This window comes from Maniola hyperantus, chromosome 26 (assembly GCF_902806685.2).
Source record: "Maniola hyperantus chromosome 26, iAphHyp1.2, whole genome shotgun sequence".
Lineage (NCBI taxonomy): Eukaryota > Metazoa > Arthropoda > Insecta > Lepidoptera > Nymphalidae > Maniola > Maniola hyperantus.
The window spans coordinates 3569524-3595323 of record NC_048561.1 but is presented as its reverse complement, the minus strand read 5'-3'; the positions used below and the strand labels follow the sequence as shown (position 1 = coordinate 3595323).

Sequence of the window (25800 nt, the reverse complement as noted above, 5' to 3'; positions counted from 1 at the left end):
AGCCATGATAATGACTAATATTCCCCTTTCCTCTCCAACTAAGCGTTACGCTTGTGCTAGGAGTAGGTACGACAATAGTGCAACGGGCGGGGTTTGAACCGTCGGTTCGGTCGACCTTTCGGTTTTCAGTCCACTCTTTTACCTGTTGAGCTATTGAGGCTCTATATTCGAGTATCTATCTTGCTTTACACTGTGAAAACTGTCTCGTTCTCTCTTACCTACAAATGATGAGTTAAAAGAAAGAGGTGTCACACTCTGCCATCTTGCTCTCTCTTAGCTACAAATGCTGAGTTAGAAAGAGAGGGGAATCACACTCACGGGTTCATGCTTGATGAATGGTTCCACAACGAACCTCCTCAGCTTTCCGGAGGCGGCGCCGATTTTTTGCTCCTTGTTGGTGTGTTCGGACAACCAGCGACGCACTTCGGCAGCTGACTTGTTGACTCCGACCAGGCCGAGCTTGCCTCGGCGCTTGATCAACTGATCAGGTTTTACAACTAATTGCTGAAAATAAAAATAAATGTTATTAAATTAACCATTAATTTTAAGTTTATTTGTACCTTAGGCATATAAGATGAATAAACTAGTCTTATTTCTTTTCTTTCTTTCTTTTTATATTAAGTTATTTAAAAATATAAAAATCGGCGCCAAGTATTAAAAAAATAAAAAAAGTGTTATTTCTTGTACGACGGTACTGAACCCTTCGTGTGTGAGTCCTACTCGCACTGGCCGGTTTAAGATTCTATACTATAAGAACTTTCCTGGATGGGTACGATTCTTGGCTGGGAAAAATTAGGAATTCATTGTTTCCAAATTAACTCGAATCAGCCCCCCGATTGTGTACGAAAAACGTACTTAATCGTAATCGACAGCAAATCTTGCGCCTTGAATGGTTGAATTCGCTGTTCACATTTTTAACAGCCATCACATTTTTCACAGCCATCACATTTTTCACAGCCATCACTTTTTTCACAGCCGTCACATTTTAAACAGCCATCACATTTTTCACAGCCATCACATTTTTCACAGCCATCTCATTTTTCACAGCCGTCACATTTTTCACAGCCGTCACATTTTTCACAGCCAATCAAGTGGCAGAATTTGCTACCGATTATGATATCGTCGTTTTCGTAATACGTTTTCCTTACACAATCGGGGGGCTGGTCTAGGACAATCCAAACTAATATTATAAATGCGAAAGTGTGTCTGTCTGTCTGCTAGCTTTTCACGGCCCATCCGTTTAATCGATTTTGATGAAATTTGGTATAGAGATAGCTTGCATCTCGCGGTAGGACATAGGCAACTTTTGATCTCGGAAAATCTAAGAGTTCCCACGGGATTTTTAAAAACCTAAACCCACGCGGACGAAGTCGCGGGCATCAGCTAGTCTAGTATAGCATATTAAACGTAAATTGTAAACGTACCTCTTTCGTGAGCCATGGGTTTTTGCCCAATTCGTCTTCCCATATCGTCCCCTGTTCGAACACTGCGAACCGACACGGCACCAGCGCAGTGCCTGGAGCTATGTGCCTGGAAATAAACACTAATATTTAGAAAAAACCGGCCAAGCGCGAGTCAGACTCGCACACGAACGGTTCCGTACTGTCGTACAAGATATTTTAACACTTTTATGTGCAACACTGCAAGATAATGACAACAGCGCCATCTATATGTGATTTGATAAATTAAAATTAATTTGTCAAATCGGGATCTCTTTTTCTAACGCTGGCCTCGCGTCATATAGCCGCTGTATTTTTTAACCGACTTCAAAAAAAGGAGGAGGTTCTCAATTCGTCGGAATCTTTATTTTTTTTTTTATTTTTTTTTTTTTTTTTTATGTATGTTCCCCGATTACTCAAAAACGCCTGGACCGATTTTAAAAATTCTTTTTTTGTTTGAAAGGGTATACTTCAAAGTTGGTCCCATTTCAATTTGGTGAAGATCTGATGAACATCTTCGAAGATAGATACTGGAACTCCTCAACGGATAAGAGTAAATTGCTCGCGATCAGTGTAATAGCTTAGTAAACAGTAGATTTTTAACCAGGCATAGCATAATTCCATGGGGCCACTAAAAATTGTGAAATAAAATTTTTTTACAAAAAAAAATAAAAACCGACTTCGTTACATAAACACTAAAAATTGAAAAATAATTTAATTTATTACCGAATATATTATGTATACAAGAGTTAATATAGTTCCATAATAATATTTTTTGGGGTCGGTGCCAATGAGGTGCCATTGTGGAGTCCCATAAAAATATGAAGTCTAGACGATTCGCGCAGCTAAAGCTAATTGGCACCGGCCGCGGCACCAAAAAGTATTATTATGGAACTATATTAACTCTTGTATACATAATATATTCGGTAATAAATTAAATTATTTTTCAATTTTTAGTGTTTATGTAACGAAGTCGGTTTTTATTTTTTTTGTAAAATTTTTTTATTTCTATACTAGGGCCGAACGAACGTGCGAACTAGGCCATAAATCATTTATATCGGACCTCTCGCTCGCACTTACAGCCAATCCGATGCTTTGGTGTTGTGTGCAACAAAAGGATTTGTCGATAGTCGATAACAGCTGTAATAAAAAGCGCCCATACTTTTTACCTGCATCCTAACGCAGCATCCCTTTATCGATAACGACTTCTGCGGTATTCTCACAACCCTTGATCGTAATGACTTATGACTCCGTTCGCACATTCGTAATGGCTCAACTATATCATTGAAGCAAGTATGTAATAGCAAAGTTACCTGTTAATAAGATCCTTCCCTGTCGCCTCATATATAGCTTTCGACGACATATTGTCGGGTTGTCTGTGTGCTGTCTTATTCTAACGCTGGCCTCGCGTCATAGAGCCGCTGTATTTTTTTTCTGGAACAAATAAAATCTATATATATAAAAGGAAAAGCTGACTGACTGACTAATCTACCAACGCACAGGTATAACTACTGGATGGATCGGGCTGAAATCTGGCATGCAGATAGCTATTATGACGTAGACATCTGCTAAGAAATGATTTTTGAAAATGCGATAAGGGGAGTATGCGGACGAAATCGCGGGAATAAGCTAGTAGATAGATTTTTAACGATCTCCCTGGCGCAGTGGTAACAACTGTGGTCTTATTAGTGGGAGGATCCCGGGTTCAATTCCTGGCAGGGGTTTGGAATTTTATAATTTCTAAATTTCTGGTCTGATCTGGTGGGAGGCGTCGGCCGTGGCTAGTTACCACTCTACTGGCAAAGCCGTGCCGCCAAGCAATTTAGCGTTCCGTTACGATGCCGTGTAGAAACCAAAGGGGCATGGGTTTAATAAAACTGCCATACCCGTTCCAAGTTAGCCCGCTTCCACCTTAGACTGCATCGTCAGGTGAGATTGCAGTCAAGGGCTAGCTTGTATCTGAATTTAAAAAAAAAAAATGGGTTCACACACCGTTCAATGATCCACAAATTGATTATTGTAATAATTTCTGAATACCTAACTAGCAAAATTCGGTATATTTATAGGTATATTATGTAAATATCCATTCAGTATAATGTATAGGTACCTAACGTCCAGGCTAGTCGGTGGCATGTCGGTGGTCAATGACCGCCAAAATAACTTGGAAACACCTGAATATGGGGCAAAGACCTGCACCGCGCGCCACCGTAAGCAGTTTCACCCTCACCACCTGGGTGAGCTCCCTGGTTTTGACGACCTCCCTAGCGCAGTGGTAAGCGCTGTGGTCTTATTAGTGGGAGGTCCCGGGTTCGATTCCTGGCAGGGATTTGGAATTTTATAATTTCTAAATTTCTAGTCTGGTGGGAGGCCTCGGCCGTGGCTTGTTACCACCCTACCGGCAACGCCGTGCTCGCCAAGCGATTTAGCGTTCGATGCCGTGTAGAAACCAAAGGTGTATGGGTTTAATAAAAACCACCATACTCCTTCCAGGTTAGCCCGTTCCCACCTTAGACTGCATCGTCACTTACCATCAGGTGAGATTGCAGTCAAGGGCTAACTTGTATATGAATTTTAAAAAAAAGCTACGCGAGTTCGCGCACCACTGGCACAAGAGGCGGAACAGTTCGTACCGTGATCGTGGACCAGTGGGTGTTTGAGGAAGGATTCGGACCGCGGGGCACGCGGGGATCTGCGTTTTTGTGCACGTCTGCCCCAGAAAGGGGAGAAAGACTAATTAGGGACAAGGAAAGGTAAAAGAATTTGTAAGGAGTCAAGAAGGCGCCCCGGGAAAGAGCCACCGAGCAAGTACCTAACGCCCTCCCGCGATACGGCCCATATAACCGCGAGGTTGGTGGGGCCATGGGAGGTGGTGGGTTGTCACCACCTGGGTGGTATACTGTATGGCCAGGTCCAAAATATTTATTAAAAAAAAATATTTGACAAGAGCAACCGCCGAGTTTCTTGCTGGTTCTTCTCGGTAGGAAAGGCATTCCGAAAAAGTGGTAGATGCATCCGACTATTCGTAAGTACTTGTAAAAGTTTATTCGAATAAAAAAGATATTTTTTTTAAAAGGCAAAGGTTGGACGATATAGCACAGGTAGCAGGAAATGATTGGCTTAAAAGGCCAAGGATAAAGAGAAATGGCACCAACTGGAGGAGGCCTGTCCCCAAGGAGGGATCCTTATCAAATAGCAACGGAGCAACGGATCGACGTGATTTTTAGGGTTCCGTACCTCAAAGAAAAACGGAACCCTTATAGGATCACTTCGTTGTCTGTCTATCGGTCTGTCAAGAAACCTACATGGTACTTGCCGTTGACCTAGAATCATGAAATTTGGCAAGTAGGTAGGTCTTGTAGCAGACATTCGGGGAAAAATCTGAAAAACGTGAATTTGTGGTTACATCGCACAAAAAAATTAAATTGTGGTCATTAACTAATAATTAGTATTTTCAATTTTAGAAGTAAGATAACTATATCAAGTGGGGTGTCATATGAAAGGTCTTCACCTGTGCATTCCAAAACAGATTTTTATTTATTTTTATGCATCATAGTTTTTGAATTATCTTGAAAAATGTCGAAAAAATACGACTGTATTACGGAACCCACGTTGCGCGAGCCTGACTCGCACTTGGCCGGTTTTTTTTGCATGGGTATAGTCAAAGACCTGGAGAGGGACATAGGCTACTTTTTATCCCGGAAGATCAAAAGTTCCCACGGGATTTTTAAAAACCTAAATCCACGCGGGCGAAGCCGCGGGCATCAGCTAGTCTGAAATAAGAATGTTGCGAGGTTACCCAACTAGTTATACAACACGACAATTATCTCCGTGGTGAAGGGCACAGGTTAAAAACATAAAAATGCTATTTTTTTAATTTTTTTTACTGTCACAATCATAAGATTATAGATAGCCATTTTTTTAAATAAAACTACTTTCCGTAAAATCCGAGGTCGTACGATACTCGTACCTATGTTTGTTTTTTGGTTTATTGGTTTGTTAATTTGTCCTTCAATCAGGTCGCAAATGTGCAACGGATTGACGTGATTTTTTGCATACGTATAGTTAAAGACCTGGAAAGTGACACAGGCGTTTATCCTAGAAAATCAAAGAGTTCCTACAGGATTTTTAAAAATCAAAATCCATGCGAACGGATCAACGGATGAACGGAAATCAAAAAAAATGAATCTCACGCACTGAGGGTTCCGTATTACAATCGTATTTTATCGTCATTTTGCACGATATAACAAAAACTATTATGCCTAAACATATTGTATTTTATGTCTTTTTTCTTGTACCTTTATTTGTATTTAAATTTATTTTTAATCATCTAGTTAGTGTAAGTGGCACTGCCGTTCTAATTAGATATAAAATAAATAAAATAAAATAAATAAAATAAATAAAAATCTGTTTTTTTTCTTGTGATGTAACCACAAATGCGCGGTTTTCAAATTTTGCCCCTTATGTCTGCTATAAGACCTAAATACCTGCCAAATTTCATGATTCTAGGTCAACGGGAAGTACCCTATAGGTTTCTTGGTAGGTAGACAGACAACAAAGTGATCCGTTGAGGGTTCCGTTTTTCCTTTTGAGGTACGGAATCCTAAAAATAATAAATATCTTGAATTCCACGGATTTATCTACTTTTATTAACTGATGGAATAATTTATTTTAATTTTGATCATAGATAAATAAATTAATTATCACGATCAACAGTGACTGGTGGGGATGGGTTGATCATGATGAAATAAATTATTCTATCGTGCAGTCCGCACTGAAGCCCAAATCTAAAGAAAGAAAAAAAGAAAGCAAAACGTTTATTTTTTAAAGCTGTGCCCACACATTACCAGTTAGACCTAGTTAGGTTATCCCGGCGCCTCTAATACTTGAGTTCAATAAAATAAGAAAAGCTTGATAAATGTGTGCTATCCCCTTTAAAAAATTGCGGAACAAGTGATGGCGCGAACTATCCACCGGACTTATAACCACACGAGACTCTGTGCTTATAACTCCGGCGATCGGTCGAGAACCGGTGTGTTCAGCATAGTATGCCGTGATTGGTCGAGAGAGATGGTGTGGTGTCGCGTGTTCCGCGTCTCGCGTCTCGCGTCATCGTGCGTAGAGTAGAGTAGCGGTGGTAACGGCCGTAGTGAGACAATGGTCACGCCATATACCTACTTACGGTATTTTTAGTAATAGGGTCTTGGACTATAGTAATAAAATGATGTGATTTTTTTGAATAACGGTACCTTATGGGGCTAGAATTCATCATTAAAGAGAGTAATAAAAAAAAACATGATTTTTAAGTTCCGTACCTCAAAAGGAAAACGGAACCCTTATAATAATATAACAGTTCCATTATTAAAAATAACCGACCAAGTGCGAGTCGGGCTCGCGCACCGAGGGCTCCGTAGTACAGTCGTATTTTTTCGACATTTTGCACGATAAATCAAAAACTATGATTTATAAAAGTGAATAAAAATCTGTTTTAGAATCCACAGGTGAAGCCCTTACATATGATACCCCACTTGATATAGTTATTTTACTCAGAAAATTGAAAATCCTAAATATTAGTTCATGACCACAATTTAATTTTTTGTGTGTGATGTAACCACAAATTCACGGTTTTCAGATTTTTCCCCTAATGTCAGCTATAAGATCTACCTACCTTCCAAATTTTATGATTCTAGGTCAACTGGAAGTACCCTGTAGGTTTCTTATTTATTTTTGTGCATCATAGTTTTTGAATTATCGTGCAAAATGTCGAAAAATACGATTGTATTACGGAACCCTCGTTGCGCGAGCCTGACTCACATTTGACAGGTTTTTTTGTATAGCGGTAGCTTAATAATTCATCATTAAAGAGAATAATTTTGAAAAATCAGGATTTTTATTTCAAAGCGTAAACGACAAATATTTTTAAATTTTTTGACATATAAAAATACAGTAATTACTGCTGGAAAATATTGTTAAAAAAATTGAAAAATATTTTTTTTAAATATATAAAAATATTGTGACATCATTATTCGCTTTCCGTACAGCGGTGATGTTAATAATTAATTACGTTAAAAATAAATAAATAACATTTTTTTGAAAATTATTTTCTTTAATAATGATTTCCAGCCCCATACACTACCACTAAACAAAACATCACATCACACATGGATTAAAAATAAATGTCAAATGAGCTCGGTGGCTACACTAGATACTGAGTTAGCGAATCAGTCAGCATAACGTTCTCTCGTATGTGTCGTTGCCCTAATACTAGACTCATAGACAGGTGATTGTATATATAATATATGAATAAAATATAAACAATGGACTTTGTGCTTTGCAAATCTCATATCATCTAGAGGGGGATTCCAACAATGATCTAAACACACAATATTATAACTAGATAAGTACTTATTTATTGAGTCTTTCTTTCCAAACATATCTATGTATGTATAGTACGCGACAGGTCGAGATGGCAATCAGGATATGAGGCGGGGGGAGGCCCCGCGCGTCACCCGCGCTCGCCCACACCGGGTTAGCGCGGGGGCTGTGCGGGTGAGCGGGGCGTGGCCATCCTGAGCTCCAAACATATTTACGTACAGTACGCGACAGGTCGAGGTGGTAATCGGGGTGGGGACGCCCCGCACACCCGCACAGCCCCCGCGCTATCCCGCTGCGGGGACTCAAATATATGGTTAGCGTTATTTTCGTCTCTGTCATTTGTATGGCATTAAGTAACAGAGAGGGCCCTATACTAACTTCTTTCCGTGGATAGTATACAAGGGTGTAACCAGAACGCTAGCAAAAACGAAGACAGGTGATAGTACTGATGATAACTTATATGATATCACAAAACAAATGCGATTTTTTATTTTTATAAAATTCTATAATATAGTTCCACAGTTGCTATTTACTGCCACGCGATTGCTATTACCTATATCTAGTATATTTTGTGATATCATATCAGTAATCATCAGTACTATCACTACCTGTCTTCGTTCTGGTTACAACCTGTATAGTCAAGAGTCAAGACTTGCGTGCACCCTGCACAGTCGAGACTTGCGTGCAAGTACCAGTTGCTGTTTACTGCCACGCGATTGTTATTGCCTATACATATACCTAGTATCATTAGAGTAACTTATAATAAAAAGTAAAATCGAGTAACAAACCATTCTAATCAGTAATTAAACTTAATCATTAATGAAGTAAAAAATAATTATTCAAGTTATTACTCAAACAAAGGCTTTAAATACCTATCTATACTAAATGGTATAAAAGGAAAGTTGACTGACTGACTGACTAATCTATCAACGCACAGCTCAAACTACTGGACGTATCGGGCTGAAATTTGGCATGCAGATCGCTATTATGACGTAGGCATCCGCTAAGAAAGGATTTTTGAAAATTCAACCCCCAAGGGGGTGAAATAGAGGTTTGAAAGTGTAGTCCACGCGGACAAAGTCGCGAGCATAAGCTAGTCATATAAAAATAGATACCACAGAATAGATAAGTAGGGTCGGATGGAGGAAGAAGGAAAGTGAACACTTCAAACATTTTTAGTGCGCTACTCATAAAAGCCTGATTTTTAGGGTTCCGTACCTCAAAAGGAAAAACGGAACCCTTATAGGGTCACTTTGTTGTCTGTCTGTCTGTCTGTCAAGAAACCTACAGGGTACTTCCCGTTGACCTAGAATCATGAAATTTGGCAAGTAGGTAGGTCTTATAGCTGACCGTGAATTTAGGCTTACATCACACAAAAAAAATTAAATTGTGGTCATGAACTAATAAGATAACTATATCAAGTGGGGTGTCATAAGAAAGGTCTTCACCTGTACATTCTAAAACAGATTTATTTTTATTTTTATGTATCATAGTTTTTGAATTATCCTGCAAAATGTCGAAAAAATACGACTGTAGTACGGAACCCTCATTGCGCGAGCCTGAGTCGCACTTGGCCGGTTTTTTTAAACTAACAGCCGTACTCGGAGTCGCTTAATTATTACTTAAGTTAAGTTAAAACGAGACAGAGCTATATCTCTTACAAATCTGTCTCGTTTTAACTCAATCTTAAGTAATGATTAGCGACTCTGAGTACGGCTGTAAGAATAATTTATTTAAGTGTCGTTTAAAATTGAACTTTATACATTTACGTCACAATTAGTCGGTTCCACAACACAAAGTGACGTAAATCGAGTTATAAAGAATTTGTGCGTATACAAAACACATACATTATTAATGTAAAAACTCGTATAGTGAAATCTAATTAGTGCATAAATTACGTATAGAGACAATGAATTGATAAGTTAATTTATTCATTAAAAAGAATTACCCAAGTATTATTGGCGTAAAAAACCCGGCCAAGTGCGAGTCAGGCTCGCGCAATGAAGGTTCCTTACTACAGTCGTATTTTTTCGATATTTTGCACGATAATTCAAAAACTATTATGCATAAAAATAAATAAAAATCTGCTTTAGAATGTACAGATGAAGACCTTTCATATCATACCCCATTTGATATAGTTATCTTACTTCGAAAATTGAAAATACTAATTTTTAGTTCATGACCACAATTTAATTTTTTTTTGTGTGATATAACCACAAATTCACGGTTTTCAGATTTTTCCCCGAATGTCTGCTATAAGACCTACCTACCTGCCAAATTTCATGATTCTAGGTCAACGGGAAGTACCCCGTAGGTTTCTTGACAGACAGACAGACAACAAAGTGATCCTATAAGGGTTCCGTTTTTCCTTTTGAGGTACGGAACCCTAAAAAACCGGCCGAATTGAGAACCACCTCCTTTTTGGAAGTCGATTAAAAGGAACGTATTTTCACGGACTCTGCTGGATGAGTGCGTAAACGCTGTAAGGGGGTAAGTAAAATAGGGGTATGAAATTAGTGTAGCCCCCGCGGACGAAGTGGCGGGCATAACCTAGCTTTTTTTTTTGCTCTTCTGGCTTTACACAGATTAGCCAAGCTAGCTGTACATAATATAATATCCAGCATATGAAATTAAATGAAATAATTTATTTGTGTGAATATGGGAAGACAAGGTGTTTACAATAGAGAGTTGCCAACAATAATACGAGACCAATAATAATTAATATATGATATCCAGGTATAGAAATAATACTGATTAATACACACATTAGATTACAGTATTAATCAATAAACAGATTGTATTATCTGGATACTTTGGCCAGATTTGTTTTTTTTTTATTATGATACAAGTTAGCCCTTGACTGCGACCTCATCTAATCTGTCGAAAAAATACGACTGTAGTGCAGGAACCCTCGTTGCGACTTGCGCGTGCCTGACTCGCACTTGGTCGGTTTTTTAGGGTTCCGTACCTCAAAAGGAAAAACGGAACCCTTATAGGACCACTTTGTTGTCTGTCTGTCTGTCAAGAAACCTACAGGGTACTTCCCGTTGACCTAGAATCATAAAATTTGGCAGGTAGGTAGATCTTATAGGTGACATTTGGGGAAAAATCTGAAAACCGCGAATTTAGGGTTAGATCACACAAAAAAAATTAAATTGTTGTCATGAACTAATAATTAGTATTTTCAACTTTCGAAGTGAGTGACTATATCAAGTGGGGTATCATATGAAAGGTCTTCACCTGTACATTCTAAAACAGATTTTTATTTATTTTTATGCATCATAGTTTTTGAATTATCGTGCAAAATGTCGAAAAAATACGACTTTATTACGGAACCCTCGTTGCGCGAGCCTGACTCGCACTTGGCCGGTTTTTTTTAATTTATAGACTAGCGCTTGGCTGTAATCAGACCTGGTGGCAAGTGATGATGCAACCTAAGATGGAGCGCGCTTGCCTAGAAGATGCCTATTCAGTCTTGACTTGAAGGTACCCATATTACAAATTGGAGGGGAAAACTGATGCTGGAAGGGTGTTCCAAATCTTAGCGGTTCGAATTAGAAATGAGGAGGCAAATCGCTTCGTTCGTATCCGTGGAATTCGACCACACAAGTAGATATATAGACCAGAGGGGAAGCTTCATACTAGCGGATGGCTGTAGGCTGTAGGTTCACTCACTCAAGCGCAGTTTGCCATCGAACTGGGCGCATACGGAGCATCCGTGGCACGTCGTGCTGTGCGTGAGCTAGTGTGAAGCTTCCCCTCTGGTCTATTATCTACTCGTGTGATTCGACTACGTACGGGCGCAGACCTTGGCGATGCCTTGCGGTACGATAGTAGAAAGGTGACGGAGGAACCAGGTTGAAGTCTACAACCAATCACTTGACGGTAAACTTGATCGTGTCAGCATAAGAAGTCGAAGGCAAAAGCATTTTAAAGGACAATTTCTAAATTTAGCCAATCGGAAATCAAACCTAGGTCGAACTTGGGACTATTTTTGGATTGTTTTATATTTGATTAATGCAATGTCGTCCTTAAATCTAAATATATAATAGGAAAAAGTGACTGACTGACTGAAACCGATTAATGCCAACACTGGTTCGTAGGTGACTCACAAGGTCAGGTCAAGTAAGGAGGTCTAAAAAATCTAAATATATAAAAGGAAAAGGTGACTTACTGACTGATCTATCAACGCACAGCTCAAACTACTGGACGGATCAAGCTGAAATTTGGCATACAGATTGCAGATAGCTATTATGACGTAGGCATCCGCTAAGGATTTTTGAAAATTCAACCCCTATGGGATGAAATAGAGGTTTTATATTTGTGTAGTACACGCGGACGAAGTCGCGAGCATATAAGCTAGTTTACATCTAATAAGCTTTCAGCTGAAAACATACTAAACACATCACCCAGTGCATATGAGTCAATCATTTATTTCTCGACCCTCAGAAATGAGTAAAACGCCGCAGAGAGCATTTTAATGCCCGTTTACGCACACTGAGATTTTTTCTCTATCATTTTTATGGGATTACGTAACACTGACTTCTTTCCGTGGATAATGGAGCACGTGCGTGGCGGTTTATCAGTATGTATCCAGCCTAAGTGTGTCAGCAACGGTGAAAGGAAACAATACCGAAGGTTAGCAACTCCTTTTACAACCGGAAGCGGTTGGGTACAACGCTCGCGTTGCGTTCGTGAAACGAAAAAAATATTGCATGTTACATACAATATCTACACTAGCCTAGTTGTTAGTACGTCCGCCTCCTAATCGGAGATCACAGGTTCGATCCCACGACGAGTCGCAGGGACCCGCTGGATTCAGGCGGCGCAAGACCGTGGCGTGTGGAAGTCCCTACAAGAGACCTATGTCCAGCAGTGGACGTCTATCGGTTGATGATGATGATTCCTCAAAAGGAAAACGAAACCCTTATAGGATCACTTTGTTGTCTGTCTGTCTGTCAAGAAACCTACAGGGTACTTCCCGTTGACCTAGAATCATGAAATTTGGCAGGTAGGTAGGTCTTATAGCAGACATTCGGGGAAAAATCTGAAAACCATGAATTTAGGCTTACGTCACACAAAAAAAAATTAAATTGTGGTCATGAACTAATAATTAGAATTTTCAATTTTAAAAGTAAGATAACTATATCAAGTGGGGTATCATATAAAAGGTCTTCACATGTGCATTCTAAAACAGATTTTTATTTATTTTTATGCATCATAGTTTTTGAATTATCGTGCAAAATGTCGAAAAAATACGACTGTAGTACGGAACTCTCGTTGCGGGAACCTGACTCGCACTTGGCCGGTTTTTTATATGTATAAATCGGTAATGTAGGCAGTGCAGTGCCCTTTTGCCTCTTAAGATTATCATGAACCTAAAAATAGGTACCTTAACCGGACGAGCAATATTGATTTTATTTTCCTTCCTACAGTGCTACTTACTTGAACTTTGACGTACGACGTAACAAGAAACTCGGAACCGGTTTGAGTTATTTGCAAATAACTCTCATACATATTACATACCTCACATAGTATAGTATAGTATAGTACATTCAATATTAACTGGCGTGTTTCCACTTGAGACCGTCATTAGCAATAAGAACCGGCTCCTTTAAAAATGAATGGGCTCTATGAGTGTTTGGTTTATTACCCTCTATTGTTTGCATGGCAGTAATCCTATTGTTATTGCTAATGACGGTCTCAGGTGGAATCGCGCCAGTTTATTTTGAATGCACTATACCTTAACCGGACGAGCAATATTGATTTTATTTTCCTTCCTACAGTGCTACCAACTTGATGAACTTTGACGTCCGACGTAACAAGAAACTTGGAACAGAGCCGGTTTGAGTTATTTGCAAATAACTCCCATACATACCTCACATAGTAACACCTGTGAGATACGTACTAGTATTCTTCATCGTCAACCCATCGCCGGTTCACTACTTTTTTTAATTTTTATTCTTAACCGAAAGCCTGTACAATGTACATATATACCAATTTTCATCGATGTAATTTTAAAAAGATAGACTTTCATACAAACTTCCCGACAGACGAACGGAGTCTTAGTAATAGGGTCCCGTTGGCACCCTTCGGGTACGGAACCCTAAAAATACATATCTCATTATATTATTAATAACTTTTTTTAAATAAAGGAAACGTGAAAATATTACACGTCGTCGCTTCGTCCGTGGTCGCCGGTCGCCACATGACTGACGGAGGCGCGAAAATTCATTCAAAAATTATGGATTCCGTTCGTTGGTTTCCACGTATAGATTTCCATATTTAATCAACACACATTCAGACTTACACGGTTTATTTTAAAGTAAAACTAAAATCGAGTTGTTTAGTCAGTATACGGTGTCTATTAGCTAAAACGCGGCAAGTGTAAAAAATAAAAAATTAAACACCTACGGTTCGTAACAATGTTGGCAAATAGTTAATCTGATTAACGATTAAAAATTTAACCGTTAATCGCGATTAAAAATATATGATTAAACATATTATGTTATATGTATATGTTTTAAATGTTAGCGTACGTCATGATACCTATTGGTCGGACCACTTCCCGCTGTTATTAGAGTGTGATATGAGTTTAATCGTGCCGAAAATATATTCTGGAGATGACTTAAATAATAAAATCACATGGGGTCATAGATCAGATGAACAGGTTAGGGGTATCATGACTATTGCAATAGCAAACTTAGAACTATTTGTTTCCCTGAGATGTTTGTGTCGTGTGGAGGTAAAATATGTGCGGATCCTAAACACAGACAAGGACTAGAGAATATGTACAAAGAAATAGTGAACATATTTTCTGACGCTGCGACTGAAACTTACAGGGTAAATAAGTGTAGCAAAAAGGGCCCGATAGTTGGATGGAACAAGCACATACGGGCCGCGCACTGTGAGGCTCGGTCGAAATACCAAACATGGTTGTTATATAACAAACCGAAGTCTGGAAGGGTCTGGGACGAGATGTGTGACAGCCGTAAAATATTTAGAAGTCGGTTAAGATGGTGTCAAAATCATCAGGACCAAATAAAGATGGACATAATTGCTTCGCACAGATCGGCTAGAGATTTTTCCAGATTTTGGAAGTCAACAAACAATCTGAGTGTTCGACCAAGCCTTCCAGTGAGTGTCGCCGGGTGTAGCACGCAGAAAGAAATAGCAAATCTGTTCAGGGACCACTTTAGGGTATCGTCACCGCTGGGGCCGTCGACTCAAGTGTTCGATGCTCAGATAAATCGTGACAAGGAATTACTGCGTTTTTCTACCAAGGAAGTATCAGAGGCTATTCAAAAAATGACCCGAGGAAAGTCGCCTGGGCACGACAGCCTGAGCATCGAACATTTGAAGTACGCAGGTTTTCACTTACCCAGGGTACTAGCAATGTTCTATTCACTCTGCGTGAGTCACACGTATCTACCGGGTGACATGATGAGAACTATAGTGGTCCCTATCGCAAAAAATAAAACTGGAGATCTTTCTGATAAGTCCAATTATAGGCCCATATCACTTGCGACTATTATAGCTAAGGTTCTGGACAGTCTGTTTGATAGAAAGCTGAGCGAAACACTCGATTTTCACGATGCTCAGTTCGGCTTTCGACCTGGATTATCGACTGAGACCGCAATATTAGCCTTAAAAGAGACTGTACAATATTATACAAGGAGAAAGACACCTGTGTACGCCTGTTTCCTCGATCTCTCCAAAGCTTTTGATTTAGTTTCTTATGATATACTTTGGAGAAAGATGGAGGAAGCAGGGGTGCAACAGGAGTTGCTTAATGTTATGCAGTTCTGGTATGCAAATCAGGTAAATAATGTCAGGTGGGGGAGGGAGCTCTCGGATTCATACAGGTTGGAGTGCGGGGTGAGGCAGGGGGGGTTGACCTCGCCGAAGCTCTTCAATCTGTATGTGAACGAGCTAATCGTGGAGCTCAGCAGCAAGCCAGTTGGTTGTTGGATAGACGGCATTAGCGTGAACAACCTAAGCTATGCCGATGACATGGTGTTGTTGGGTCCCACGGCTGGTTCAATCAGGGAGTTACTTCTAACCTGCCAGGAATATGCTACTAGACATGGTCTGATGTACAACGTGACCAAAAGTCAGTACATGATCTTTAAGGCTCCTCGTAAGCAGGTGACATATGAGCCAAAAATTATGCTGAACGGCGCTACACTCACACGTGTGCAACAATTTAAATACCTGGGTCACTATGTTACGGAGGACCTTAAAGATCATGTCGACATCGAGAGAGAGAGAAGGGCCCTGGCAGTCAGGTGTAATATGCTGGCCCGCAGGTTCACCCGATGTAGTAAAGAGGCAAAAATAACGCTCTTCAAGGCTTACTGCCAAAACTTCTACTCGGGTAGCCTGTGGGTCAACTATTCGAAAAAGGCCATAGACACCTTAAGGGTGCAGTATAACAATGGGTTCAGGATGTTGTTGGGCTTGCCGCGGTTCTGTTCAGCGTCTGGAATGTTCGCAGATGAACAGACTGATGACTTCTTTGCAGTAATGCGGAAGAAGTCATCATCACTGCTGACAAGGCTGCGCTCAAGTACCAACTGCATCCTGAGCATGTTTGCGAGCAAAATGGACTCACCAATGCTTGAACACTTTGTTCAAGTGTTGGTGAGGCCACATTTGTAAATGTAAATAATAAAATTAAAATTAAAAACTGTCTTTTTCCCACAATTTTATTATTAGTTACTAACATTAGTTTTTAAGTAAATCTGTCTACTAACAAATTGAGCCATAGATGCTTTTAATAAAAAGATTTTATTTATTTTATTTATATATTATATTGTTGTGAAAGTAGGTACAACAATAATAAATAGACATCAGCTAAGAAAGGATTTTTAAAATTAAACTCCTAATTCACGCAGTCGACATCGCAGCCACATAGATAGTGATGCAGTTGAATAAACAAATGCAAATATTATACCGTATACCGTACGTATACGGTAAACGGTATATATTATATACGGTATACAAACAAATACACTTTCGCATTTATAATATTACTAGATGACGCCCGCGACTTCGTCCGCGCGGATTTAGGTTTTTAAAAATCCCATGGGAACTCTTTGATTTTCCGGGATAAAAAGTAGCCTGTCCTTCCTCGGGATCCAAGCTATCTCTGTACCAAATATCATCAAAATCGGTTGAACGGATGGGCCATGAAAGGCTAGCAGACAGACAGACAGACACACACTTTCTCATTTATAATATTAGTATGGAAGGATGGATGGAAGTGATAGGTACATCATCATCATCATCAGCCTGTGGACGTCCACTGTTGGACATAGGCCTTCCCTAAAGAGCGCCACCACACCCGGTCCTCAGCCTTCCTCATCCAGCCACTTCCCGCCAGCCTCTTTATATCGTTATGATTTCGTTATGAGGGCTATGTTAGGAGTTTCCTTGAGGGACAAGATCCGAAATGAGGAGATCCGCAGGAGAACCAAGGTCACTGACATAGCCCACACTATTAGCAAGCTGAAGTGGCAGTGGGCAGGTCATGCCTGTCGTAGAGGCGATGGCCGTTGGAGCCGGAAAGTCCTTGAGTGGAGACCGCGTTTAAGCAAGCGTAGTGTGGGACGCCCTCCAGCACGATGGACCGACGATAGGTACATAATATCTCAAAAACTACAAACGTTAGAAGCACAGTTCCAAGACAGATCGATGCAGAATTTTCTGCGCTATAAAACCGGCCAAGTGCGAGTCAGGCTCGCGCATCGTGGGTTCCATTCTACAGTCGTATTTTTTCGACATTTTGCACGATAAATCAAAAACTATTACGCATAAAAATAAATAAAAATCTGTTTTAGAATGTACAAGTGAAGCCCTTTCATATGATACCCCACTTGATATAGTTAACTTACTTTGAAAATTGAAAACACTAATCATTTAGCTCATGACCACAATTTAATTTTTTTGTGTGTGATGTAACCACAAATTCACGGTTTTTAGCTTATGTCTGTTATAATACCTACCTATCTGCCAAATTTCATGATTCTAGGTCAACGGGAAGTACCCTATAGGTTTCTTAACAGACAAACAACAAAGTGATCCTATAAGGGTTCCGTTTTTCCTTTTGAGGTACGAAACTATAAAAACGAGCGTGAAACCCTCAAATACGGCCGCTTTTGACTTAACGTGTTTTTACTTAATAAAATACGTAACCGGCGTATTTTCGCCACCAACATCCAATATACACTTTAATATAACGTAACTCAGCCAGATATGAATTATTTACCATTAGCGACCTGCTCCGGTTTCGACATAATATGTATTACAATTTTCGTAGGGATCTCTAATTTTTAGGGTTCCGTACCTTAAGCTTGTGCTAGAAGTAGGTACGACAATAGTGTAACGGGCGGGGTTTGAACCGGTGGCCTTTCGGATTTCAGTCCGCTCCTCTAACCGTTGAGATATTGAGGCTCTCTTTTGAAGAGACTTTACCTCTTTATAATATTAGTATAGATATAGGTATACCACAAAATATAAAGCACTCACATCCAAGCAGCGTGCTCCCAGCAATGTGAAATCCAATAGGAATTTTTATCAGCACGGTTTTATCACTCGCGGTTTTTTTAAACACGACCGACCACCTCGGCTGCCAGCGGACAACTGGTTACTCGACTTGAAAATGGAACTGGAAGGAGCTGATAGCGTGGCTGTTGTTACGTCACTACGATGTACGATATACGTCGAATGACGTTTCGTACGGGTGCAGAATGTAGAGATCTTGTCTTTTGACAGTATCTAATGGCCTATAGTGAATAGTCACGTTTGGCAAGCGTGTTTGGCCAATGCTTTAGGGTTTATTCCAACGTGTGTGTGTGTACAGCTATCAATTATCATAGTCTATACGTAAGCCTTGTATGACCAAGGTCAGACTAAGTTCATTGGCATTATAGGTACCTACCTAACTAATAATATGTTAGGATTTAAGAGCTAATGTTCTCAAAATCTCAGGTTTTACACGATTGCTCAAAAAAAAAACCGTCCAAGTGCGAGTCGGACTCGCTCACGAAGGGTTCCGTACCATCTATAAAAACCAGCAAAAAAATCACGTTTGTTGTATGGGAGCCTTATGGTTATTTTATTCTGTTTTTTTTAGTATTTGCTGTTATAGCGGCAACAGAAATACATCATCTGTGAAAATTTCAACTGTCTAACTAGCACGGTTCATGAGATACAGCCTGGTGACAGACGGACGGACAGCGGAGTCTTAGTAATAGGGTCCCGTTGTACCCTTTGGGTACGGTTTTTATTAAACCAAAGGGGCATGGCATCGCCACACTACACTACACGGGTCTCCTCTCAAGAGTGAGAAGGGTTTTGGCCATAGTCCACCACGCTGGCCATGTGCGGATTGGTAGACTTCACACACCTTTTAGAACAGTATGGAGAACTCTCAGGCATGCAGGTTTCCTCGCGATGTTTTCCTTCACCGTTAAAGCAAATTATATTTAATCAATGAAAACGCACATAAGTCCGAAAAGTTAGAGGTGCGTGCCCGGGATCGAACCCCGACCTCCGATTAGAAGGCGGACGTCCTAACCACTAGGCTATCACAGCTTGGTGCTTAGGTATATAATCAGTTATAATTTGAAGTCGTTACGTATAATGCACCTACTCACATTATTTTGTAATAAGTAAGTAGGATTTAAACTTGCATTACTTATGCAAGTTTTTTGATTACATAAAGAAAGAGCAAATTAGTTATTAGGCACTGGATGTGGATAATCCCCGCGACTTCGTCCGCGTGGATTTAAATCAAATCAAACCAAATCAAATTTATTTTGCAAATTTGTTTGTAAATAACAGATAGTGGTACTGATTCTGAGCACAACCAAATTTTAGAGTATTCTCTTCTTACTAATGTAATATGAAAAGGACAGACGCAGTTTGACAGTTTTAAATTTAATTTTTAGATGGTAAAACCCGTGATTTTGGCGCACAGTCGCGAGCCTACTGTTTAAATTTGTAGCGTGCACTAAAATTTAGAGTCTTTAAATGTTAAATGTTCTGTCCCTTTTTAGCATTGTTAAAAAGAAAAGGATGCAGATACCTACTCTAAATTTAGTTAAGAGAAAGACAACGGAATCGGTGCCAGTACCTACTGCAATAGTTAGACAACACATAGATAGAGTTATTTAAGAGGAAGGTGTATATTATGTACATAATATAATACATGCATAATATATATCTTTGTAGCTTTCGGGGCTGTGAAAATGTAATAAGACAGACAGAGATTTGTATTTATTGTTAGTATGGATATAACATACCTACCTATCCAGGTAGACGGTGATTAAAATGCTCATTAAATATTATTTCATAAGTAGGTAATTACCATTTTATTAATAAGTAATTTTATTCTTCTAATGACTCCTGTACACTATGGACCAATGCACTCTGACTAATCGGACAGAGTTGGCCAATGTGTAATGAGGAAGTTTCTAGCCAACGTTCGATAAAATTTTCATAGATGGCGCTAAATTACTACCACCACTAAAAACGAAAATTAATACCTATATCTATATGATCTATGCTTTAATGTTTAGGTCTTGTCGTGTCAATCAATGACATAGATGAAGAGTAACAGCTAGCGTGCACTGCAGTTTTCCTTATGTTTCTTCGCCACAAAATCTGTGAACTATAATAGAAGTAATTAATTAATTTTGCATCGGTGAAGAAACGTAAGGATTGACTTGACCTAAAGCATAGATCATATAGATATAGGTATCACTTTTCGTCTTTAGTGGTGGCAGTTTTCAGCGCCATCTATGAAAATTTTATCGAACGTTGCCCTGAAACTTCCTCATTGACCTGAAGGTCGACCTGATTGGCTGAATTTGTGCTATTCTTGTTGCAACAATGCATTATAGCCAGTAGTGAGCGAGCGTCAATCAATCAGCGGTGATTGCGATCGTGACATTGTAGCTGTCATTCTACCGCAATCGAGGCCCCGTAGGGCGATTGCGTAAAGCCTGCATCAATCATTATTACAATCTCAATTGTTGTGATTGGCTGAATTTGTGCGATTCTTGGTGCAACAATGCATTGTAGCCAATAGTGAGCGAGCATCATCCAATCAGAGGTGATTGCGATCGTGACATTGTAGCTGTCATTCTACCGCAATCGAGCAGCGGGTAAAACTTTTCCCGATGGTAACTAGGCGACGCGGGAGGCCGAATCCTACGAGACCTAAATAAAATGTTTGTCACATTATTTTTCCAACATAATGTTCTGCATCGTCATGCCACGTTCTAAATGGAGACAATAAAATCAATGAAACAATAGGCTAACTAGGTGAAACGCGTACTTTACCTATAGTCCGTACAAAATAAGTTCTCGCGCGCCATTTTAACTCTGTCAACTGTCATGTCTGTCAAAAGTACGGTTCACCTATAAAATAAGGACTAAAATCACAGATATGTCCAGATTTGCAACAAGCGTGGCCCCCTCAGTCCCTCTCGCTCAAACAGATTTTCTTACTTGTGAAATGTCATTCCTTCTACACTTCACGTTGTTTGCCAAATACTCACGTACAAATACATTTTGGCAAACAAAAAAAGTGGCCGCGGTGATAAGGACAAAACAATCATTTTGTCACGTTCTAACAAGAGCTTAAATGCATTTAGCTATCTCGCTCTAACAGTAAGTGTCACAATAGGGCTACTTCTAACAGTCCTTATTCTAAGACTATAATCGTACTTTTGACATGACAGTCGACACATAAAAAACGGCGCGTGAGAACTCATTTTGTACGCATTATACTCTCGTATATTTTATAAGGGCACGTTTATACTATAGCTAGTCAAGGCCAACTTCTACGACACAAATAAAAGGTTTAGGCCATAGTCTGCCACGCTAGCTAGCCCAGTGCGGATTGGCAGACTTCCCACACCTTTGTGAATATTACGGAGAACTCTCAGGCTCATTCTTCACGATGTACCTCACGGCCTTTACAATGACATTTCGGCTTTGTAGAGCGTTGTCTTTGTCACTCATACATATTATATAACGTTTTTTTCGGTCTCAACGACAGGAACAACGCTCTACAAATTTGCTATCTCCTTCATTAGGTCGATGTACATTACTTTCGGCCGCGTACTGTAAGTGATAATAGCTACGAAAATTTAGAGGTCGGGATCGAACCCCCGACCTTCCGAAAAGAAGGCCGCCTCCTAACCACTGGGCTATCACCGCTCGTCTATAAGAAAACTAACAAAGGCTTGCTAATAGCTGTAAAGTGCCTAAACGAGCATACAATAACTCTATTCGATGCTCGTCTCTACCCAATACTAATTTGCTTGGTGACACACGTCTGCGAGAAATCTATCCATTCATAATATAAATGCAAGAGCGTGTCTGTCTGTCTGTTATCTTCGAAATTCTTATCTTTTAAAGTTTAAATCTCTATAATATAAAAATGAATCACTAAATGTGTTGCTCATCGCAAATCTCGAGAACAGCTGAACCGATTTCGCTAATTCTTTTTTTATAATATTCCTTGAAGTACGAGGATGGTTCTTATGGAGAGAAAAATTTAAAAAATTTGAATCGACTGTCAGGCGGAACGAAGCTCGCCAGGGCAGCTAGTAAAGTAATAAAAAAATTAAATACCCAAATGTCAAGGACGAAATCGGTTAAATGGTTGATCATGATGATGATGATTTTTAACAAGTTATTATGCCCTATACAGTTATGCAATACCCTCTAGTAGCGTGACCACTTGCCGACCTCTCACCTCTGGACAGATAGCCGCGACCTTAGCAATGTCGCGCCAATGTCGAGCCGTCCTCTGTATGGATATCACGGAAGAGGTGTAAAGCTCAGCGCCGACCTCTGGTTGACCTCGGGAGAGAGTCATGATGAATTTACGAAGAACATGAATGATGTTACGAAATGATGCTATTGAAAAGAGCAACCGCCGAGTTTCTTGCTGGTTCTTCTCGGTAGGAAATGCATTCCGAACCAGTGGTAGATGCATCCGACGATTCGAAAGCACTTGTGAAGGTTTACTTTTTATCCCGGAAAATCAAAGAGTTCCCACGGGTTTTTAAAAAATTTAAAAGTCGCGGGTGTCAGCTAGTAAAAAATACTTTTATTTATTTATTAGTGGAGCACAGGAGGCAAAAGATAATTTATATTATGTTCCTACATTAAAATGAAGGAAACTGGCTACATTTTGATGACTAACCAAAGGAAATCATAACAAGGTTGGGTATTTTGTGGTCAGACCCACCTACATAATAAGGAAAATGGTTTTTCTTTACCACTACAAATACAAGAGTAACCATAATGCAGTATACCTACAGGAACCATAATATTATGTTATGACATAACTAGTGGTTCGCCCCAAACACAGAGAATTCAACTCCCAGAGTACGCGAGTACTTTGTTTCATGCAAAACCTTGTATATATACAAGGTTTTGCATGAAACAAAAATCGTAAAATGTTGGCGGGGGACAGGGGAGAATGCTTTGTTGTGATTGGTGGACTTAAAAGTCACATAATCAAAACAATGTGCGGAATGAGGGTACTGAACGGGCGTGGGTCGACTTTTATGCTAAGCAAATGCCTAAGCTTGGCGAGCGGGGGTGTTCAGCTATTAGGTGTCTATAGGTGGTGGTCTGTGGCCCCAAACTAAGACCTCGTGGTATACCATAATCCCTGAGAATAAATACCTGTAGAAGTATCCCTAATGTGACTCTTACTGTTAAAGCGAGATAGCTAAATAAATAAATTAAAAATCTTTTTATTCATATAAACTTTTACAAGTACTTACGAATAGTCGGATGCATCTACCACTGGTTCAGAATGCCTTTAAGCTCTTAAATGCATTTAAGCTCTTATTAGAATGTGACAAAATGATTATTTTTGTGCCTTATCACCATGACAACTTTTTTTTAAAAATAAATATGGCGAGCAAACGAGCAGCAGGGTCACCTGATGTTAAGTGATTACCTCCGCCTATGAACATTTGCAGTACCAGAGGAACCACCAATTTTTGTTTGTAAAGATGTATTTGTACATGAGATCTTGACAAACAATGTGAAGTCAGGTTATGTTGACTCAAGTATTTTAAAGAAATAACTGATTTGTTTTGTTGTCTTTTAGTTTTTGAAGTTATTGTGCAATGGTGGGTTGCAGTATACTAGGCTACAATAGCTGAAGCGAACGTAAAATAGAAGGAATCACATTTCACAAGTACCTCTGCTTGAGCGAGAGGGACTGAGGGGGCCACGCTAGTTGCATATATCTGTGCATAATCCGGTATTTGACAACTATCTATAATAATATAAATAACTATAGTCAAATCAGTAACTTTTTATCTAACGTCAAAACGCACGCTTAGTATGCAAGCTTCTATGAAATACTGGTATGTTACGTTGCAATGGTTTGACATGCTTTTTTTAGTTTAATCGATAATTTTAAATGGTTATGCTCGCGACTTTGTCCACGTGGACTAAACAAATCTCAAAACCCCGATTTCACCCCCTTAGAGGTTGAATTTTCAAAAATCCTTTCTCAGCGGATTGACAATAGCTATCTGCATGACAAATTTCAGCCCGATCCGTCCATTACTTTGAGCTGTACGTTGATAGATCAGTCAGTCAGGCAGTCACCTTTTCCTTTAATATATTTTCCTTTAATAGATGTTATCATATACCTAATGTATGTTCTATATAGGTACACATATTATATTATATATCTTCTATAATATTTTTCATGATAATGATCAGTTATTTTAATTATCACTAATCAATTTATACAGGTCAGGTCAAAACGTAAGGAATCATGAATTTGATTAATGAACTTAATTTTTTTGCATATTCCTTGATAATTTTTAAAGCATAGTTATGGATTATTTAACTACACAACCAGAAAAAAAACCGGTCAAGTGTGAGTCAGGCTCGCGCAACGAGGGTTCCCTTGTACAGTCATATTTTTCGACATTTTGTTTTAGAATGTACAGGTGAAGACCTTTCATATGAAACCTCACTTGATATAAGTAGTTATCTTACTTCGAAAATTGAAAATATGTACTAATTATTATTACTTAGTTCATGACCGCAAATTAAGTTTTTTTGTGTCATGTAACCACAAATTCAGTTTTCAGATTTTTTCCCGAATTTCAGCTATAAGACCTACCTACCTGCCAAATTTTATGATTCTAGGTCAACGGGAAGTACCCTGTAGGTTTCTTGATAGACCGACAGATAGACAGACAGACAACAAAGTGATCCTATAAGGGTTCCGTTCTTCCCTTTCAGGTACGGAACCCTAAAAACATCAACAGCATCAATAAATACAAGTGTTGAAAATCACCAAGGAAACCCGCAGGCGAAAACTAAACAATAATTACCCATGCAAAATCAATGCCTTCCAATCATACGTGGTATTACTTGGGTATTACCGGCTTAAGACATTGTTATCAAAGATTAATCAAGCGAAGTTGTAAAACTTATCTCTACCTCTATATAACCTATAAATAATGTTTTGTTAAACTGCAAAGACTCACCGAGAATGCGGCTGGATGTGGCGAAATGTGTGATGAAACTTGAATTAATAAAACATATAAATTAAATGCAACGAGAACGGAACAAACTGCAAAACCACTCACGACGCCCGACCATACGTTTTTATGGTTTTTAAGTTTGACAGTTCGGTTTGACACTTCATCAATCAATCGTTGACTTTGTCGTTTCGGCCCTATGTTTGGTCCAACAAGGTTTGGGCCATGTTTGGGCGTGGTTTGGGCACTTTAGATTTTAGCTGTGCAAAGAAAAACACACGAAGAAAGAAGCACACGAACACGACTAATGTACACAGTACAACTTACTCGGCGACCGTTTAGAGTAGAAAATAAAATATTTTGGAACTAAAATGTGCTTTAAAGCGCAACCCTAATATTATAATGCTTTTTGACGAAACTTGTTGTCGAAACTAGTTGACGGA

General features: G+C 39.3%; 1 protein-coding gene across 2 annotated transcripts in view; it reads right to left on the bottom strand.

Annotated features, from left to right (window-relative positions):
* ATPCL (ATP-citrate synthase) overlaps positions 1–25515 on the bottom strand; it is a 56017-nt gene extending 30502 nt beyond the window's left edge. Inside the window, exons 1-4 of one of the 2 annotated variants that reach the window (XM_034982354.2) lie at positions 25364–25515; positions 2753–2873; positions 1425–1530; positions 319–504 (exon numbers count right to left, since the gene is read on the bottom strand). In XM_034982354.2, coding sequence (XP_034838245.1) covers positions 319–504; positions 1425–1530; positions 2753–2802 — 342 coding nt within the window. In that variant the 5' untranslated portion in view covers positions 2803–2873; positions 25364–25515. Of the gene's footprint in view, positions 1–318; positions 505–1424; positions 1531–2752; positions 2874–18341; positions 18495–25363 lie in introns of those variants that run through there. The other variant, XM_069507440.1, reaches the window with a different exon arrangement.
* Between the last annotated feature and the right edge of the window lie 285 nt (positions 25516–25800).